Genomic DNA, 20,608 nt, shown 5'->3' with positions numbered 1-20,608 from the left:
AACGTCAACAATTAATTCGAAATATTCAGCTTGTTTCCGTGGCCAAGCTGCTGGAAAGCTTCAAGTGGAGGTTGGGGAAAGCAGTGTGCGGAACGTGGATCAATTGGCCCCAGCGGCTGCCTTGTGCGTCATATGTGGAGAGATAACGGAGATGGAAAGGTGAGATGGTTGGCTTATGTGGTGGGTAGGCAGTCAAAACATAATGAGTCAACAATCCAAGCTGCCAACAGAAAAAGAAAAGTGAAGAAAGAAAAACTGGGGAAGATCGGAGTTATCAGATCGAGGTGAAGTGGAGAGAAGTGAATGTAGACTTGCGATCAGCATAAAACGCCCAAAGCAGATCGTCCCCATTTGCCGCGACTTTCCGCCTTCGCGCCTGCCGTAACTGTACTTCACCCTCGTCCAATCTTCCTTACAGAAGCTCCTGTGTTCTTCATCAAAACTCGCCTCTGTGCCATCGCTGTTGGCCTTTCCGACATCACCTGTCGCTTTGGCCGACCTTGCGGTTTCTCTTAATGCCTTTTTCTTCCCAAAAAACCACCTCCCTGTGATTTCTGGGCCCCGTGATCTTAGCCGTGGAGAATCGAGTCTCGCCCGACCCCAGAGCCGGGGTTTTGGAGCGAGCATGTCGCTCGGTCACAACGCCTGGCCCCCAGGCAATATTCGCCCCCCAGATGAACAACAGGACTCTCCGCGCCCCGTCAATGGCTTGGTCAAGACATTGTCCGGCTCGCGAACCCCCCAAATACGCGGTTCGGTCAGCGCCGAGGGCCCGAATGCCGCTAGTATGACTTCCGAGCCGGATATTACCATCGAAGAGGACCCGCGCATTGCTTCATTCCGCGAGCTATTCCGAACAAGCGAGGCGAAAATTAACGCGCTATTTTCGGGTCACTACATCCCCGACGAATCCTCCGATGCCGCGGTCGCGGAAATCGACTCGTCCGAGCTCAAAAATGAACGCGTCGATGCGCCGGCCGCCCCTGCTGCGGCACCCCCAAAGCCCACCCGCAAGCTTGACGACGACTACGACGACTATGACGAGGACGATGATGCGGATATGGAGGATTCGGTCGAATCGCCTTCGAAAGTGAAATCCGTACCGCCATCGCAGGACCCCAATTCCTCATCCGCCCAGCGCCCGGGAACAGCTGCCTCTATCAATGCCGATGTATCAAAGGAGCCCAAAAAAGAGTCGTTGGAAGACATTCGGAAACAACTGGAGGAGGACAAAAAAGCGACGGAGGAGGCCGCCAGGCGCAGCTTCCATACCCTGTTCTACACTCTTGAAAATGACCGAGACGCCATGATGGACCAGCAACGGCTGGAAGAGTCTGAACGACAAGTCGATGCAGAGATCTCGGGACAGGCCAATGCCGGTGGAAACAATGTCGCTGCTGGCTCGAATGGATACAGCTCTTTGAGTAACACCAATCTCGGAGCTTCCAGTTTGACCCTGAAGAACCTCATTGCCCGAATTGACAAAAAGCGCGACATGGTACAAGCATCCGATGCTGATCTCCGCAGCTTGCTGAGCGAGGTGCGCAAGAATCGTAGCAAGTGGGCCAGCGAGGATAAGATTGGCCAAGAAGAGCTTTATGAAGCTGCAGAAAAAGTTTTGAGTGAACTCAAAGCTATGACAGAGCATTCTAATGCTTTTCTGACCCGTGTCAACAAGCGCGATGCGCCGGATTACTACACAAGTGAGAAAACCCTTTCACCCCAACAGTCACGTCAAGCTATGTTCTGTATACTGACCTGAAACCCAGTCATCAAACATCCCATGGATCTTGGTTCAATGACTAAGAAACTCAAGGGCTTACAGTATCGTTCCAAACAAGATTTTGTGGATGACCTTAATCTTATTTGGATGAACTGTTTGAAATACAATACAAACCCTGAACATTTCCTGCGCAAACATGCTCTTTACATGCGAAAAGAAACGGAAAAGCTTGTTCCTCTCATTCCAGACATTGTCATCAGAGATCGAGCTGAAGTTGAAGCCGAAGAGCGTCGACTTCAGATGGCAGAGCTTGATGGTGCTGAAGAGAGTGATGATGAACCCATAATGTCTTCTCGCGGTAGAAAGGCTCCCGGGAAGTCGTCCAAAAAAAGCAGTGCCCCGTCTCGCAATACCCCCAGTGGCTCTGAGGGCCCCTCGGGAAATCGCACCAGTCAACCTCCAGCACCTGCTCGTGCAGATTCAGACACCGCTATGGAAACGAGCCAGAATGGGTTCGGTACTCCCCCACCTGGATCTCATACTCCCTCCGACCCAGCAGGCCCTGGAGTGGGTGGTACAGCAAGCCAGCAAGACGAATCTATGGAAATTGATGCACCTACCACGTCAACCGTGGTTCTTAGTGCTCTGTTGGGTCCCGGCGCAGAGTTGGAAGACCCTGAATACAAGGTCTGGAAACAAGTCACAAAGAAGGATCGGGCGCTCATTGCTGCAGAGCGACACCGTCTTCTCAAAGGCGACAAGGTCAATCCCGAAGAACCGGCTTTACTCCGAACCAAAGCTGGCATGCGACGATGGCTTCGCCATGAAAAGCAAGCAGCTATTGAAGGTGACAAATTGCACGACGCATCCCAGGCAATGGAGCCCGAGGCAGCCGGTGAAACACTAGCTGAAGGTATCGAGGGCGAGGAAGAGAAGATGATTCCCTATTACTACGACGTCATGTCGGGTGTACCTGACCTTCCAGAGCGATTGGCTTGGAAGGAAGATGCGCAAGGTAATGTCGTGGATGCTTCAGAAGAATACCTTAGAGTTCTTCCAAAGGGCTCTTTCCTGCAGCCCGACAGCAAGCTGTCTCGCAAATTAGAGGCGAATATGCGACAAATGCAGGAGACTCGCAAAATTTGTTCCAAGGTTGGCATCGTGAAGCAGATGCAGATACAATCCCAGGTATGTATAGCACCCACACTATCCCCACTCCAGCACGGAATCTCATTATCTACTAGATGTATCAAAACCAATTTCAGAAATACAACCCAGAGCCTTTTGCGGAACAGGATGTTCCCCCTCATGTCATGAATGACAATGGTCCTGTGATTGCTCCTGGAACTTGCCGGGCAGCACTGCAGCGCTCCGTTGCTAAGATATTCTATCACTCCGGGTTTGAGGAGTACCAGCCATCTGCTATCGAAGTTGCCACCGATGTTGCGTCCGACTTTTTCCACAAAATCGGTGAAACCTTCAAGTCATACATGGAAGCTCCTAAGGTTCCAATCACCGAGTCTCAGGAGGCCGCGACATCGGCTGCTGAGTGGAAGTCAGCATACACCGAGCCAGAGATTGTACTTCATACCCTTTCTGGTGTTGGAATTAGTATTGATGAACTTGAGACTTACATTAAGGAGGACGTTGAACGGCTCGGGACCAAGCTTTCTGCTGCCCACGATCGTCTCAAGTCAATGCTCACTGACCTGCTCCGCCCTGCCCTTGCTGATGCTGGCGAGGACGGCTCTAATGCGTTCAATGATGGAAGCGAGCAGTTCGTCGGTGGCGATTTCGCAGAAGATATCGATGAAGATTTCTTTGGCTTCAAGGAACTGGGGCTCGACCGCGAGTTTGGTCTGTCCCAGCTCAGTGTGCCGTTGCATCTCCTTCAGAACCGGATGTACAGTGCGGCCCAGTCACAAAACACCAGTACTACGCAAACAGTTACTATCTATCCCTCACCGCCATCATATTCCCGTGTCTCAACGGACAATCTACCCGAACAGATTGGGCTGGTGCAAGCCTTCTTCAAGGGCAAGCTTGACGCGAACCGCGATGAACCGCTCGTAGAAGATCTCGAGCTTCCACCCAAACAAAGACCAATGGCTGTCAAACCTCGTCTACCAGCCTCTGGCAAGATTCCACCCATGCCTGGTGTCTCAGCACCTAATACAAGCCCTCAGAAACGACCTGCCCCTCCAAATGCAGCCGCAGCGGTCAAGACAGGCGCCGGGGAACCGAGCAAGAAAAAGGCGAAGAAGAACAGTGGTGTCGCCCTTGAGGTGCCCAACTTCAACTTCGATGGAGATGCAGATCAAGGGTCTTCCTTCGATGCAAATAAAGATTTCTCGACCGACATCAAGCCTGAGGGTAATAATTTTCCAGATGGAACCGATGAACCCAATGCTTCCCAGCCGGATAATGTGCCCATGACCAATGGTACCACCGTATGAGCTGACAAAGAGCTTCGTTACTACACAAGGCTTCCGAACCTATATCTCACCCTTCATTCCAATCACAATTTCTTTCCTCCCTCCCGTTCCATTTTCGTTATTGTGTTCGTTTATTTTTCCACCATATTTATCTATATGCCAGCAGGACTGCTGGCGATGAAATCCAAAGTCCAGGATTCAATCCGTGATTTGATATTCTGGATGCATATGATGCCTCGAACGAACGATGATACCACTCAAGAAAAAAGAGATTCCCAGGCTATAGGCAGGAAAACTAATCGGTCACAGTGGATCGATTCATTACTCTTCCTTGCCCCGTCATTTCCGTTTCATGTATTATGTCCTCACTGCATTTTTAATCTTTTATTGACCACCAACCTTGGGACCCCCTTTGTCATGTTATATTCGCTGCGTGTACTATATCATACCATCCGTCGACTTGGCCTCATTATTTGAATCATCTTGGTTATTGTATTGGGAATGAATATCGTCATATTGGAGAGATTCTTCTTTCTACATTCATTGTGTATTCTTAGTATTTTATGGCAATGATACCATGCTACTTTACCCAGGAAGGTAGCACTGATTGATATAGGCTAGTCCCTACAACCATAGAAAACATATGAACATATCATGCACTTATACCTAGAGATGCTTCGTGATGACACACATAGTCAACACAAGAACCTGGAAAAGTTATCTATCTCTAGGGCTTGAGGAGCTACTACAAGACTTAGTCTCAAAGAGATGTCTATGCTTTACACGGGTACTTCTACGCAGACCATGGAAGACAATATTCAAAGTTAAACAGATTGTTCCTAATAACAAAAGACACGCTACCTCCCAAAATCGGTACTTCCTCGGCCTCAGTCCCAACTAAGGAGGATCAACACTGAATGAATTACTTCAATGTTCGGTTTGCTCGGTCTCGTTTGTTCCATGAAATATCGGAAACCCTGGGCATTACTGGTTCTTCAGCGTAAAAGACGAGTCTCGCAAGAAACCTGAATCAATCCATGCTGAAACTCGCACTTGCACGTCTTCAATAATCTTGCATGAAACCGAATAAGGGCAAGGTAGGTTCCTGTTGAAAGGTCCGTATAGGTCAGAAGACGCCGAGGGCCTTGCTGCGAGGCGAACTCATATGTAGAATGTGGACTCTTCGCAACACCATAACGCAAATATCAATACCCTTTCTAGCGCCATTATCTGCTAGTTCAGTGTCTTCCCCTGGAGTGCCAGAAGCCATCCTGAACGAAGACCATATTTTGTTTTTTATCTCTCGTTGGAGTTCTTTTCGCATTTTCTTTTGGAAGCTTTCGCATTTTTGACGACACTGTCGTCTTCTTTGGCTCTTTCAGGTTTTCCCTTTTCTTTCTTTTCTTTTTTCTTCTTTTCCTCTTTTTTTTTCGATTGGCTCAATGGCGTACCTTGTGTTTGTCGTTTCAGTAAGGATTGAGAGAAGGAAGCAACGGAAAGTCTTCAAAATAGAAGGTCACAAAAAACAAGCCTGCAAAAAAGCAAAAACAGTATCAGGTGTCATAGTCAATCTAAACCCACCACATTGATAGCGGAAGGTTGTTAGCCGAGCCCCTCATACTAAGGAGCTTAGTTTGGACCACATCTGGCTGTTCCAGAGAACGCTCATGAGGCATTCGCCCGCCACTCTGGGGTCCGTCAGAGGAGTTCACATTCTCGTGATGACGGGCACGAGCAGTGATTAGGTGCGAGTAGTAAATGGCGGGGTGGATCGACACAGGCGTCGTGGATCGGACATATTGGTAACTCTGTTCATAAATCATGTTCTCAAGCTCCTCCGGCTTGTGGCCAATCTCGTCAAGCACGACCTTGTAGTGGACCGGCCGGGCCGTGCCTTGGAGGGCGGCGTGAGCGTAGAGCAAGAAGTCCCAACCATGCGGGCTAGTGACTTCACGATCGATGAGAGTTCCGGGAAGTGGGTTACCATTGCGATCAGAGCCTTTGTCTTTAGGGTTAGGGAATGCTCGAAGGTGATGACGCTTGTTGGCAATGACCACGCATAGTTTCCCTTGCCATTCATATTCCTTGCAGGATTGGGCTACAACTTTGCGGATGGCGGGAACCTCGATGTTGAGAACACCACTAATTTCGGAGTCGGAGACACCATCACGGAAGTAGTAGATCTGTGTCGGGTGGGTTTTCTGGCCGACCGTTTGGTACCACTCTTGAACAAGAGGCCCAAGGATACCATTGATGTTCTCTTTAGAGATGATCTCGACCTTTGCTCCATTACACTGGCATCCGCCCATGTAGCTAACTCCATTTACATCATTAGAGATGCACATAGCCGCCAGAGATGGGGTCCAGACACCGAGAGCAGGGTGAGTCACATCGGCTCCTATGATGATGGAGCGCGGACGGAGAGTTGACCCAGTTGAGGTTGGGATGATGCGGTTGGTCACTCCACCGAGCTTGGCATTGACTTTCATGAGGACATTCGAGCTGTACTGGGGACGGTTGTCGATGCAGCGTAGAGATTGCAGAACCTGAGAAGGAACCCCAAATCGGCAATCGGCAGATTTCTTGATCCGAAGGTAAACAAATGCATCCTTAGACGGTACAATGATCACTAGAAGTTGAGGCTCCACTCCCGAAGCCTCCTTTGTCTTTGTGAACAGATCCTTCATCGCCTCACCGACGTCTTCCCTCATCTTACAGATGAAGGGCCGGTTTGTAACTTTGCCACCATGCTGCTTGTAGGCCTTGATAAACAGATCAAGCCATTGTTGAACCTGATCAGAGTTGATATCGTTACGATGACCAGTAAAGTATCCAACCCCCCATGAATTGAGAGACTTTGTGTTGGTCTTGTAGAATTTCTTTCCGCGAAGATCCCATCGAGCACTGGTTCCTGGATTATGCTTGGCATTGCCGAATTGAATCTCTGGATTGGGTAACAGACGAGCTTTGGCCATGACCATTCTTTGACCGATCTTAAGCCCGTAGTGTGCCAGGCTTGGGTCTTCATCATGGTTCAAGATAGTCTTGCACTTTCTGATATGCTCAAGACGCTCAGAGGGTTTCTTGGCGGTATACTTGATCATATCGCTAGTCTGAAGGTCAGTGAGCTTGAATGGCCATCGCTGAAGGTTTTTGATGACCAAAAGCTCAGCCGGGTAAATGACTCCCTCCTTCGTCATTTTGACAAGAGGCATGTGAGGATGTTCTAAGGCCTTGTTATACTTCCTGAGGAAGTAATCAGCCACGCTCTGTGACTTTTCCTTGCCTGTAGACTTGTCAGTAATCATCAGCTTGTACTCAGAAGCACTGGCGTCAAGGAGCTTGTCGATTATAAAGCTCTTATCCTTGAAAGGACATCCATTGTAGTCTGGCTGAACGCGAAGACCCTGGAGGTTCTTGCTGAGCTGGATAAAAGCCGAGGTGGAGTGTCGAACATTTTGTTTGTCGATCTTGGGCCGAAGCATCCTGGCAAGTTCATCATCAGCGCCGGCCTTGGTCAGTCCCTTCATTGTACCGAGGAGACTGATGCGGGAGAAGAAAACAGCATGAGCGGTATCAAGATTCAGCTGAAGACCATTGACACAAGGTCGGATCATCTGAAAGATTCCACGATAGCATGTGGCACCCGAGTAGGCCCCAAGCGAGTAATGGAATTCATGCGCAATGTTCTTGTGTGATGGAGTCTCTTCTAGGCTCTGGAAGAAGTATGCCCGTTTGTGTGAAAAGAATTGCTTTGTGGGCCAATCGCGAATCAAGTGGTCAAGGAAGTCTGAAAAGTCAGTATACACTGCGTTAAGAGTCTTGGAACGAGAGAGCACTCACTAAGTGCCTCAATCACAGAGTCATCTAGTTTGTGCTCCTTCTGTAGCCATTTGCCGATAACGTCCAGGTTGACCTTGCGCCGATACTTCATTCTAAAAGTCACCTGTTTGCCGAAGAGATCGATCTTGCCCATGCCGGCACCGCGGGTTTTACCTCCCTTGTATTCGAGCTTCTCTGAGATGTCTGATTCCTTGCGGATGCCGGACCTGGAATTATCAATATAGATTTAGAAGCAAAGCAAATTTCCGTCAAGCTTACCAGATAGTTTTTGCGCCATCGTAGATGGCATCGGGGAAGTTGACCTTACGGGTCTCACAGTCAAAGCATCGCCGAAAAACTCGTCTGTCCTCGTCGGCACTCACTCGATTGCTGCCGTGCTCAACGACCATCTAAAATAGTGAGCTTCCGATGTAATAAGGGCCAGAAAAAAGCCACCAACCTCGTATTGATGAACAGACTTGGTCGGAAATTCCTTGATCGGATAAGTGTTCATGATCACATCAATGCCCTTGCCGGAGTTGTTATAGCCCTGGCGATCAATTGGACGGGTTTCATTGCGCTAGCCATCATCAGTTTGTAAAATCTAAAGTAGTAGGAAATATGGCAGAGAGTAAGCTCCAGCCACCGGGTGGGAGTCTCAAGTATGGAAGGAAGTATCTGGCATGTACTCACCATGTCATACTTAGGTCGGGACAAAGCAGCATCGCGGGAGCTCGGAGAAGAGCTCTTGCGCTTATCCTCATCACGAATACTGAGTCCCGACAGAGAACGCCTGGTCCCTTCAACTCTTTCCCTGGGAAAGGACATTGCCTGGATGTGATTGATGTTACTATGATAGAAACCTTGTCAGCAGCTTTGAAAATGCGTATTAACGCGGTGTAAGGCCTGACATGGAAGATTGATAGGGGAAAATTGAAAAAGGTAAGACTTGGTCAAGTATCAAGGTGATTGTGGAAAAGAGAAGATGTGTGTTAGAAGGGAGAGGAACTCAATCAAGGTTGCGCATATAACTTACCCGGGAAGACAGCTAGAAGGCTGAAGAAACGTGTTTGGGATCCCTTGGGTGAAATCACACCGTAACTTGATGAAACGATTCCTAAATCAATGAGGAAATGGTTGTTGCTGATGGGGCTGGGGAAGTGATAGGTTGATATCAGCACCGAAATGGCTGATCAGTGTATCCGGTGTGAAGTTAGGTAGAGTTTGAATGGCGCTGATCTTGGAGTAGCCCACTTCTTGGACAAAGGCGAGCTCAGACGGTAGAAAAGCTTGTTACAACGTGAGAGAGCCTTCCTTTCCGAACTGGATGATGTCGAGTTTGAAGAGGAAAGAAGGAAAGGTGTAAAAGAAGAAATAAATCGAAGTATTTATAGTAGTTAGATAAACAGTTGCCTATAAGCTTGTTTGCTACGACTTTAATACAAGATATGAATGCAGAAGCTGGGCCATTCACACTGGCTATTGGTTTTGTGAAGCATGTGTTACGGGACACTGGAAATCAATAATCCTATTTCTCTACTCATTAGCTATTGATACTTATATAGTAAGTCAATCCTTGACGTTCATACAGTTTCATAAAATATATATAATCGATCCATCACTTCGACAGCCCAAGTGACCGAACGAATTTATAGTGGCGGATTGGATTTAAGGTACGGCTGATTTTTAGACCTAGTGGGATCTATCTACTAGGTATATAACTCTCTAGGGCCTATAGTCTAGGGCATTATCTTCTAAGGTTAAGCCAGATTAATAGGTATGAGCCTAAATACAGTATATATTTAATCGGTTTTTCCCTGTTCGCATAAGTTCATGCATATATGTACAGCATCAACTATGAAGTTCCAGATTGAAATGATTTTGAGTGCTCATACAAGTTGATGTATCAAGTGTAAAAAGAAAAATAATTCATTAATTTGGTAGAATAAGTGATGGATACATCTTTCTAGTAAGGGATTGATTTTCAGGCTAACGGGCTGGTATCTACACTTAGCCAAACCGATCAGCTATATATTTCCAAGGCCCCATATTCAAGGGCATCATCTTCCAAGGTTTACAGACTGGTGTTAATTTATATGTACATATATCAAAAGAAATGCTAATTGTTACTGAAGCTGATCTCACCACTCATACACACCGGCGAGACGCCACCCAATTCATATTGCCCCCCTTCGTAGATTACCTAGGTTTCTTTCCTCTAGAATCTATCCTCTACCTGTATACTACCTTACCTAGGATATCTCCGACCTAGCTTGCAGCTTTCTGTATGACTTTAAATGTTCCTCTAATTCCCTCTTCCCGCCCATTATATCCACAAATCATTCAGTACCGCTCTTGACACTATTAATACTATTGCAATGCCCTTTCCTTCTTGTTTCCACACAATATGTTCCCTTTAATACCCAGCATTACCCTAGATTTGAGCCAAGCCCCCTAATCGAGGATGTTCCCGGTTTCTTGGCTCAGAATCACTATTTGACCTAATCAATCTCGACCTAAATCGGGAGCAAAATCCCAGTCAAGGGCATGTCCTTCGAGAGCACATATGGAACTATAGCTAGGAGTGCCGAAAAATCACTCAAAGACAGCTTTATTTCACCCAGGAAATCTTGACCTTGGAAAGTAAATAATAGACAATAGCTGCGGGAGAATAATTATATATTGAAGTGGACCAGTTTATACTGTACCAACAAGTTTATTCAAGCTAATGCTGAACTATTACCGTTTCAAATATTGAAAGTCAAACACTGCCCATCCGAATGAACCTTGGAAGGTTGTTAGGCAGGTAGTTCGCGGACAATCGACATTCTGACTTTATAAGGCTAGGCTACGGAAGGCCAGCCCATAGACTGAAACGCAAAATAAAGAGATAGACATTGGAAGACAAGCAGACTCTGGCAAAAAAGCCTAGAATGTTACATTCATCAACAAATATCTGCCCTATCTAGGAAATGTACATATGTAGAGGAGACCCTCCTATTAAAGGAATCAAGCAAAAAATGAGACCTTAGGGCTCCCGATGCCCCGTGAAAATGGAAAATGCCCTTCAGACCGACGCCGACAGATGCAACGAGCTCTTGGACTAACGTGTGAATCCCACCACAGCATGAGAAGAATGAAAGCAGAGGGCAAAAGCTTTTCATGCAGGGCCATGGGATGTTAACGGGATAGAATCACCAAAGTTGCACCTCGAAGATTAAGAAAAATGAGACGGTATGATGGTGGCGAGATTATACACAGAAGATAGATGGAGATGATAGTGGGCGCCAGAAACATAAGGCTCAACGGTAGGAACCTATTATTCAAATGGTTAGTCAAAAATTACTGGTCGAATGTTGTTTAGAAAGCTTGCTTACCAGAGTACTGGTTCTGGCCCGCGCCAGGCCCTCGAACATTCGCTGGTAGAGGAATCTGTGCAGTAGATGCAGGGATATCAACTCTGCGAAGAAGATCAACCATTTTTTCTGGCGAAAGACGGGAGATGTTGTAGGCCGATGAAGGAGGAATAATGCTTAGAAGATGAACCACGTCGCGGGGCAAGGGAGCAGGAGATCCTTGCGGCTTGTATGACGAATTAAGTTGTCCGTTCAGTGGTGTGGAACGTTTCTGCTGGTCAACGCGTCGACCCTGGACGGCCTTCAGCGGTGACTCAGCACGAGCAAATTTACGGGGACGATCGGAATCATAGTCATCGTCGGCGGGGTAGGAGCGTTTTGGGGAGCTGAAAGAAGCATCCTGCGGGTCCATGCGAGACTCCGGCATAATGCCTGTTGCCAATGTCTTTGGCCTGGTCTGAGTAGGAGACAGAATGGGCTGGAAAGACAAAGGATTAAACGAAGGTGTGGAAAATCGGTGTGTAAATTGCTCCAGTGTGGGATCTTCAGGATAGAGCTCTCGCATACGAGCTTCTAGGTTGATCACCTGAACCAAGTCACCGTAACGGGACTCATACTCGTGTAGGAAAGAGAATATCGGCTTAGCCTTGTGCACACTGTCGGGGTTGGCGGCAAACCTCCTAACAGTTGTCTCAAAGACTGCCCTTGCGTCTATTAAGCTTGGTTAGTATCATTTTCAAAAATAGGGAGGATTTTGGCTTACTTATGATATCATTGATGTCAATAAGATGCTTAAGGTATTCGAGGGCAAAGTTTTCGTCTTCAGGGAACAACTTAGCACCTCTCTCAAAAATCTTGGTTGCTGCAGGGTCTTTGTAGCAGTGGTATTCCATAAGTGCACTGGCAATGTATACATCGCTAGTGATACGGCCTCTCTTGCGAGCCTCTGCAAAGATCTGGCGAGAGCCTGCCAGTTCTCCTGGTTTGCCTTTACCCTGAATGCGACGCATGGCACGCATCAGTGCAATCCATGCAAAGGAAACGCTCTTTGAGAGAATGTTGATTTGGACACCATGGGCTTTCCGAACAGCATCAATCTGTGCCTTTTTGGCTGCCTCCTGCTCCTTTGTCTCGGTTGAAACATCATCGTCGTCGTCGTTGGGTACGGCCTGCCCTTCGGGGATTTGCTTCGCAAATGCCTCCTCGATACGTGCAATATCTTGAGATTCCCGAGCTTTGGCCTTGGTGATCAACTCATAGAGGGAATCAAGCAAGGGGTCAAAAGGCTCCCTGACCTTAGCTGCCCGCTTGACAGAATCCTGTTCCGAGTCGGACGTAAACTCCAGCCTATCTGCTCGCTTGAAGCACAACAAGCAGCTCTCTGGGTTGGCTTCAATACCTTGCTTGAGGAAATCGTTCCCCTCGTTCTCCATATCATTCAAAAAACAGAACTCAGAAGCGTCAAACCAAATCTCGGGCAGGAATCGGAGAGTCATCAAGGCCTGCTTGTAGACATACACCACACGAGCTTTAAATGCGGCAGGGTCATCCTCTTTCAAGACCAACGGGTCCTCTTTCTCCCAAGCGATCCAGCGCTTCCAAATTTCAACCTGCTGAGCATACTCAACGTCACCCTCGGATCCAGCGACAGGAGGCAGCCGGGCCAGAGAAGTTCGAACCAAATCCCGGGTGATGTTCTGCAGCTCAGTATAAGAGCTTCGCGCTGTCATGTACGATGGCGAGTGTTCTTGCAAAAACTTGCGGCCCTAGAGATAAAAGTTAGATGGAAGTCTAAACACGAGACATAGCGGGACTTACAGTCAGTTTGTTGAGGCCCATCTCAAATTGATCATATTCCTTCCATAAAGCATTGACAGCCTGGGTCGGAACACAAATCGCCTTTTGGTACGCTTTTCGCAACAAGTCCATCTTCTGCTGATCCTGCCATCCGGTGCCTCCAACATTCCCTGGACCGGAACGAATGAACTCAACATAGTCGGTCCAAATGTTGCCGCCATCCTTGTCCATACCCACATATTGAAGAGCCAAATCATATGCCGACGAAATGACTCGTCTCGCTTGTCCGGTGGTATCGGTGGTTAAGGGGTTGCGGCGACGAACATAATCGAGATATACCGACCAAAGGTTCACACTGGGGATGGTAAGGAGGGTTCGGTTGAAGATCTGCTCCAGGCGGAAGAGTTCGTTGAGTTCGGATTCCATTGTCGCATAAGCTACCCATTGATCGGCCTGTGGTCCATCTATTAGTACCCTTGATTCTTTGCATGCAATTTAGTAGACATGAAGCTTACCGCCATGGGGAACACCTTCAAGAACTGCTCGTAAACCTCGCGCGCACTGTCGAGTCTGTTACGGCCTCTGTGCTCAGCAATTAACTCCAACCACGCAGAAAGATCACCTCGGGGATCCTCATCGACCCGATCTTGCAAGATGCCCACCCGGTCATGGGGCAAACGAGATCTGCTAACGGCAGAGTCATCAAGTACAGGAGTAGGAACAGTACTGCTTTGGTGGCTCGCATCAATCGCGGCCCCAGTCCAAGAAGCTTGGCCAGAAGCCGAGGGATCGATATTAGGAACGGGAACATGAGAATAAGAACTATTGGCAAGATCTGGCACTGCGGCCGTGCCCTCCTGGTGCGATACATCTTGGGAAGTGTTTTGATTTGCATTTCCTGAGCTTGGATCTTCAGACATAGTCATAGGCATGGCATTTGTGTCATCCACCCCAAGTACCGCTGGGGGCTCATAGTCCGCCTCATCTTTTTCATCCTCATCCTCATCATCCTCAACCACAAATCCCCCAATCGTTCTGGTCTGAGGTTGTGCCGTCGCACCTGCGGGAGGCAATGGCGTGGACGACTGAGACTCAGCACGCGAGGGGTTCTGGGAAGAATTCGGGGAGTCATCAGCAGGGCCAGTGTCGGCGTCTTCAGCGGCAGTCGGGTTGGGAGCAGCGGAATCATCTTCATCCTCCTGGGTGTATTCAGCAACCTCGTATTGGTCGTCTAGGGGTTTCGAGGGGTCATATTCTTCTTCGTCGTCGTCGTTATCGGCAGCTTGGTCTTCTGTTGAAGCCGCATTGTCTGACTCTGCTTCCATGGCTTGGGCTTGAAAGAAAGCTTGCTCAGCCTCGTTGTCCGCCATTTTTAGGGCGAAGTCTGTGATACGTTCAGTAAGAGGTGGTGAAGATCTGAGTTAGAAATGGGACGGGTTGAACACGATTGCGGGCACCGTGGTGAGAGAACCGTGAAGAAGGGGATAGGTGAAAGGAGGAGAAGGTTCGCCACTAGGATCTGGAGCTGACTCGCTGTCCCACCATCTAAAATCACCAAGTATTAAGTACAAGGCAGCAACTGGACTTCGTAGTGAAGGCGGTTCACCAATCCCGAATAGCACAAGCACGAGCAAGTTGAGTCTGCAGCTATGTCACGTGGGCGGTGAGCGCGCAAGGGACGCGAGGTGCGCGTTGTGGTGGATTTCGCGGGACGCTCTCCTCGCATCATGCTTTGGACTCGATCACTGCATTCCTTGCGGTGAAAAGAAAACTAAGGAAGTGGTGTTGTTTTCTCTTGAAATTGTTTTGTTGTTCCCCCAGATTTTCCCACCGCCTATAAAGTTGACCACACCTCCTTTTCATTCGTCCCACTATCCCACCTTCCTACACTTCCCCGTCCCGTACATAATCCCTCATAATGTCGGTCGTCTCCCTCTTAGGTGTTAAAATCCTGAACAACCCTGCCACTTTCACGGCGTCTTATCAATTTGAAATTACTTTCGAATGTCTTGAACAGCTTCAGAAAGGTATGATCGTGATCCTTTCTTGGAGCAAAAAAAAAAAATGAATCAACAAATAGCCCTTGCTAACAATTAATCCCTAGATCTCGAGTGGAAGTTGACCTACGTCGGCTCCGCCACTTCGTATGTTTCCACCCGATCAACAACACTGAAGAGCCCAATGGATCAAACCCACTAACGTCAATCTCAGTTCTGAATATGACCAGGAACTCGACTCTCTGCTCGTCGGCCCCATCCCTGTTGGCGTGAACAAGTTCATCTTCGAGGCTGATGCGCCCGACCTGAAGCGCATCCCTCCCTCCGAGATTTTGGGTGTGACTGTCATTCTTCTCACTTGCAGCTACGATGGTCGCGAGTTCGTTCGTGTTGGCTACTACGTCAACAACGAGTACGACTCCGAGGAGTTGATCGCCGACCCCCCAGCCAAGCCTGTTATTGACCGCATTCGCCGCAATGTCCTTGCTGAGAAGCCTCGTGTGACTCGCTTCGCTATCAAGTGGTATGTTCGCAATTCATCGACTATGTATCTCTTCATACTGATTGTCTCGTTTCTAGGGATTCCGAGGAGTCTGCTCCCGCCGAGTACCCGCCTGACCAGCCTGAGGCTGATAACCTCGACGACGACAGCAATGCCTACGGCCACGAAGAGGCCGAGCTTGAGGCCGCTCTCGTTAAGGAGCTCGAAGAATCCAACAAGCCTGCTGAGGGAGATGATCACGAGATGGAGGGCGCCGAGGCAACTGCGGGCAACGACGATGAAGATGATCTGTCTGATGCTGGCAGTGAGGATCTCGAGGAGGAGAGTGATGATGATGATGATGATCTTGACGAGGAGGAGGGCGGTGACGGTGATGAGATGGATGTGGAGATGGGTGATGATTCCGAGCAGAAGGATGAGTCTAAGCCTGCCCAACCCTCCCATCCTGAGGTTATGGTTCAATAAACAATGAGTGTGGATCCCATTAGCCGGGTAACGAATGCCTCACTTTCTCATGTCACCCCTTTCTATGCCTTTCAAATTTCTACGCACTTGATGACAAACAACATACTACGTTTATGACACCTAGCCCAAACTTGAACAAACCCCCTTTCAGCATTGCCGTTGATCAGGATCCCCAAATAGAACCCCCTTGTGGAAACAATTTCCTGTAGATCCATAAATGTTTGGCGTCGTGCTGAGATCAAAGCAGCGTACCATGTAGGTATGTAGGAGCCATTTTGTTGTTTGTATAAATACATGATGCAATGCATCTCCACGCCCTAAGCTAATGAAGGAGGGATGCTAAAGAAGAATTTGCCTCTACAGTAAGGTGACGATCCGTGTTTGAGAATGTGAAGACTAGTCTAGTCCTCATGTTTCAAGGTTGCCAAAGTATTTATCTACTAGGTACCTTTGTTAGATAGATCAGTAACGTGCAGAGGTAAGTTCAAGGGCTTAAAGCTGGGGGCAGTTCAAATATAAACACCTAAAGTGGTTACATAGCATTCATTATAATTCCGAGTACTATATACCCACTGCTTGAATGTCGCGAAATCTTTGCGTCGAAACCCTTGGAAGACTGAAGGCTGTTATTTTAAGTAACTATGTCTAGGCCGTCTTGGTGTTCAGAGAAAAAAAAATCTCGCTTAAATAGAAACTAGAGTCCGAATTTCGACCCGAGTACTGCAAAAGACCGGTCAGTGCGTGGCTAAAGGATGCAAGGGGGCGGAGAGGGGGCCAAGAAAGGGCAATGACGGGAAGCCTTTAGATAAGAGATCCTTGAAAGCGGGAATTGGGATGGAGTTCACTTACCGCCAAAGATAGCTTTCTTCTTTTGGTTTTGCACGTACTTGCCCACGTCTGTGGCAAAGTTACTGCTGTTCTCCTCTAGGCGGTCCATTGTGTCGCCCACCATTCCAAGGCGCTCTGTGCGCTCCTGGACTTGGCGAGACATATATGAACCCCAGCCCTCCTGGCTACCTTGTTGTTGAGGTGCTGCACGGCCTTCTCGGAGGGCTTTGCGCTGCTCTTCCTCGGTGAGCCTCATCTGTTCGAGCATCCGCTTTGAAGGGGGACGGTCTGGGCCTCCGACTAGATTATTGTTAGATATCACCCTGAGATGCGGATATATAGCTGGGGGAGAATGACAACGTACTCAGAATGTCCATATCGGTGGGTGAGACATATTGGGTACCGGAAATCCACTGGATATTGGTGATTGTAGGGCGCGGAGGGATGGCTTTCTCTGGGTCATAAAGACGATCTTGCGAGGGACTCCTACATAGATTTTAGCACGCTGCCTTTGTGACGCTGATGTGAAAACTCACATCGTAGTTCCTTTGCCCCACACATTGAACAGGCTGACTTCCGATGGCCCAACCCATGCCATAACACTACCAGTAGGTGTAATGCATGCCTCCGATAGACGGCGCATGTCAGCAAGTTGGTTGATGTTCTTGGATCCTATGTCTTTGAGAGCCGGGATAGAGAATGCACGGACATTTCCATCACCGAAGAGCCCAACCAAGCTGTAGCCTCGGCCTTCAGTTTTCACAACTTGAGCCGAGTCGCAGAGGTAGTCATCCCATGTCTTGTGGGCGCCCTTGGCGGTCGGTGGCTTGAAGATCCGACATCCGGACACAGTAACAGCAATGACAACACCGTTAATCTTCACACCGTTTCGCAAACCACCAACTGTATTCGCTGTGGCAAGAGCTTGGCCGCCAGAGTCCGCATCAATGGGAATTATTTTGATGACCTTGTCCTCAACGTTGGTAACTCCGACATAAGCTGCGGAGTATGTTCCATTGGCACCCGGAAGAATCTTGAAGGTGGCCAAGTTTCCTCTGTTTGTGCCGACGAAGCAGCAAATACTCGAGTAATCTGCAAATCAATCATATTAGCTTTATCACTAAGCATGAATTTCTCACAGTACCTACCTTCGCCTTCTAATGTCATTACGCCAAACTCGATGTGAGTAGGCCACTCAGCTGGCATACTCTCCGAACGACTTGGCTTCCGGAAACTGCCGCGTTTCGGTGCCTTCAGGAAATCGGATATTTGTGCAATATGAATAATGGCAGGACCTCGCAAATCAAGGATTACCAACCCTCCACCCTGATAGCCAACAGCGACAAAGCCGACTGGGCTATGTTTCAAAGCTGTTACTGGTCCTTGCTGCATATCCAAGAGGGTGAGAGGCAGCATTCCCGTTTTCAATCCGGGGTCGGTTCGGTTGGTGATGGGTGTCAAACGTCCAGGTCCTTGATTGGCACCAGGAGCCTCTTCTTGGCCATATGAGGCATTATTGCCCCATCTGAAAATGACGAGCTCGCCGCTTGCCAGTCCAACAGACAGCTCGCCTGTCCCGCTTGCTGCAAGAGACATTTCGGTTACTTCAACATTGCGAACCCGACCCACCGCCCGAGCCAAGTCCACTTGAATCGTCTCGGAATTTTCGATCTCATCGTCGTGGCCGCCATCCCATATGCGGATGGTACCGTCCGCATGGGCAGTAGTAATTATGTTTCGGTCCTCGTAGCGTTTGAGGGGATTCCTCGCCTCGGCACCGCCGAAGACAAATTTAGGGCCTTGAGCCCGGCGCTCTCTCAGTCCTAGCCAGGTATCACGAGAAACAGGTGTGAGCGTGACCTTGTTGACGAATGGATGAACGAATGTAAGGTAAGGGTGGAGCATGTTAGTTGGCGTAATTGCATGACCAGTTGGGAAACTCATGGTCAGTAGCTCGCCCGAGGAGAGGACAGTAAGGATGGCTATTGGGTCATGGGCCCCAGCAAAGTATGGCGAAGAGCGAGGAATCAAACAATACGTGCTGGCCATTGCACCGGGTGGGAACGGAAGGCTAACGTGTTTTCTTGTCCTCTCAAAATAAGCGGAGATGACCTGCCAAGAGGATGTCTGATAATTGGGAGTCGGTCCCATATCCAGAAAAGTGAGGCCCTTGTTCACATCCTGGGCAGACTTACCACCCGCAACCAGAAGACCCGTGTCATCTGGATTTTCTTTAGCGCACCACGATACTTTCGTGATCGGCTCCTTGGGTCCTGTGGCTTGCTCTGGGTCTGGCCGCCCGCCACCTGGCTGATCAACATTGGTAGCCTGAAGTGTCCGAGCATGAAGCTTGCGGCCGTCCTTCGAATCCCAAAGGACAAGACTGGTGTCTTCGTGGACAGTCAAAACGAAAATTCCATTCGGGTGCCAAATCGCATCCGTCAGTCTAGGCCTGCGCACGCCGCTGGAAGGCCTACTAGGGTCGCCACCTGGCGCACCAGCAGCGACCTCATAGATAAAGTACTTTTGCGCAATATTTTGCTTGAAGGTGAATGTCACTGCACCTTCCGGGTATCCCACTAGGATCTTCCCAATATCTCTAGTAGAAAATGCGAGTGACACCACCGGGCAGAGGCGGGACCTTGGGTTCTGTGCCAGCCAGAGGTTCGGGATTTTGAAAGCAGTTAAGGACTCCCGGTCTAGGTCGTACGCAATCACATCACCTAGATGGATATTAGTACCACAAGTTCTGGGTTCATAGTATCTTCAAAATCTACAGACCATTCGATAGACCGATGAACGCGTAATCAAGACTGGGATCCGTCGCAAGGCATGTGGCTTGACCGGGGGGCGCATAGGTGGTAACCAGACGCCGAGTGTCTAAGGAATATATGCTGATTTCATTTTTTGAGTCAATACTGACAAGCTTGTCGGCACAGAACTGAAGGAACTTCGCTGAGGCTTTGCGCGGAAACTCAAAGACCATCAACACTCGCCCTTGTCCATACACATAGATCTGGCCGCTTCCAAACTGGGTATCACTGGTGCCGACAGCGAGGAGGGATTGTACCGGTTCGTATGCTACCACGCTAATCTGCGAATTCACACCACAGCGCTCGAACTGGGCTCGCAATACGTTAGCTCACTGTCAAAGAGAAAAAAGTTGCCTGGGATGCCAAGACGAAGGAGACGAACGTCGTCGAGTGCAAAGAGCTCCGGGGACAAGCCCTCAGACAAGTCCCTTTGAATACCAGCCTGCTTTCCTCGCAGGAATTGAGCCATTTTGCGCACGCCGGGGTTGTGGCAGGCTATGTGCAGGAGGAAAATGAAGCAAGTGGAGCTTGGGGAATGTTAGCAGCTGACGACATGGCGGAGAGGCTAACGGATTGCCCCGCTTTCCGGGCGCCGCAAGGCAGAGCGGCTAACTGTTGGTCACAATCTTTAGGTCTTCTTTTTGTCAGATCTACGGGACTGATATCAAATAGTGTGTATTGAAATGATTGGAACTTTATTCTACATAAAATTCCATTGGAGTATTGGAAAGAAACGCTACGATTCAATTTGATATCGAAAAACACCAATTCACATGCCAAACTATATAATGGGGCCACACCGATTTTCTGTTATGCATAGAACTTGGAATTTGTTTGATTCGTGTGTATACGCCTGGAAACCGCAGTGTT

At 48.7% G+C, this 20,608-nt stretch overlaps 5 protein-coding genes across 5 annotated transcripts; 2 read left to right on the top strand and 3 right to left on the bottom strand.

Annotated features, from left to right (window-relative positions):
* Window positions 1-625: 625 nt before the first annotated feature.
* N7503_009090 (SAGA histone acetyltransferase complex subunit SPT7) lies at window positions 626-4,179 on the top strand (the record flags this gene model as incomplete). The annotated part of the gene is made up of 3 exons (XM_057068637.1): window positions 626-1,703; window positions 1,770-2,911; window positions 2,968-4,179. The coding sequence occupies 3 exons, from the start codon at window positions 626-628 to the stop codon at window positions 4,177-4,179; spliced, it is 3,432 nt and encodes a 1,143-aa protein (XP_056919492.1).
* A 1,550-nt stretch (window positions 4,180-5,729) lies between these two features.
* On the bottom strand, window positions 5,730-8,751 carry N7503_009089 (putative eukaryotic translation initiation factor eIF-2C4; the record flags this gene model as incomplete). The annotated part of the gene is made up of 5 exons (XM_057068636.1): window positions 5,730-7,948; window positions 8,002-8,207; window positions 8,260-8,390; window positions 8,441-8,560; window positions 8,674-8,751. Coding segments are annotated over 5 exons (2,754 nt in total), but the record flags the coding sequence as incomplete, so codon positions are not given.
* A 2,531-nt stretch (window positions 8,752-11,282) lies between these two features.
* rna14 (cleavage polyadenylation factor subunit RNA14) lies at window positions 11,283-14,503 on the bottom strand (the record flags this gene model as incomplete). Its single annotated transcript, XM_057068635.1, has 5 exons — window positions 11,283-11,296; window positions 11,358-12,047; window positions 12,100-13,102; window positions 13,155-13,586; window positions 13,649-14,503. The coding sequence occupies 5 exons, from the start codon at window positions 14,501-14,503 to the stop codon at window positions 11,283-11,285; spliced, it is 2,994 nt and encodes a 997-aa protein (XP_056919490.1).
* Window positions 14,504-14,870: 367 nt separating this feature from the next.
* Window positions 14,871-16,097, top strand: asf1 (nucleosome assembly factor ASF1; the record flags this gene model as incomplete). The annotated part of the gene is made up of 4 exons (XM_057068634.1): window positions 14,871-15,160; window positions 15,238-15,277; window positions 15,345-15,653; window positions 15,710-16,097. Exons 1-4 carry the CDS (start codon window positions 15,052-15,054, stop codon window positions 16,095-16,097), a joined length of 846 nt encoding a protein of 281 aa, XP_056919489.1. The 5' UTR covers window positions 14,871-15,051.
* A 598-nt stretch (window positions 16,098-16,695) lies between these two features.
* On the bottom strand, window positions 16,696-20,251 carry N7503_009086 (uncharacterized protein). The gene is made up of 7 exons (XM_057068633.1): window positions 20,121-20,251; window positions 19,707-20,046; window positions 18,074-19,648; window positions 17,462-18,017; window positions 17,290-17,411; window positions 16,947-17,225; window positions 16,696-16,817 (listed from the first exon to the last, which is right to left on the bottom strand). The coding sequence occupies exons 1-7, from the start codon at window positions 20,205-20,207 to the stop codon at window positions 16,792-16,794; spliced, it is 2,985 nt and encodes a 994-aa protein (XP_056919488.1). The 5' UTR covers window positions 20,208-20,251; the 3' UTR covers window positions 16,696-16,791.
* Between the last annotated feature and the right edge of the window lie 357 nt (window positions 20,252-20,608).

This window comes from Penicillium pulvis (assembly GCF_028828015.1).
Source record: "Penicillium pulvis strain IBT 33274 chromosome Unknown contig_7_segment1_segment0, whole genome shotgun sequence".
Classification (NCBI taxonomy): Eukaryota; Fungi; Ascomycota; class Eurotiomycetes; order Eurotiales; family Aspergillaceae; genus Penicillium; species Penicillium pulvis.
This window is presented reverse-complemented; position numbering and strand designations above follow the sequence as displayed.

Bases quoted from the DNA above. Each gene is read 5' to 3' on its own strand.
- N7503_009086 (XM_057068633.1), bottom strand. From the start codon at position 20,207: ATGGCTCAATTCCTGCGAGGAAAGCAGGCTGGTATTCAAAGGGACTTG. The intron at 19,649-19,706 runs GTCTGTAGATTT...ATATCCATCTAG, and splicing joins GTTCATCGGTCTATCGAATG to GTGATGTGATTGCGTACGAC. The intron at 18,018-18,073 runs GTAGGTACTGTG...ATTGATTTGCAG, and splicing joins AATGACATTAGAAGGCGAAG to ATTACTCGAGTATTTGCTGC.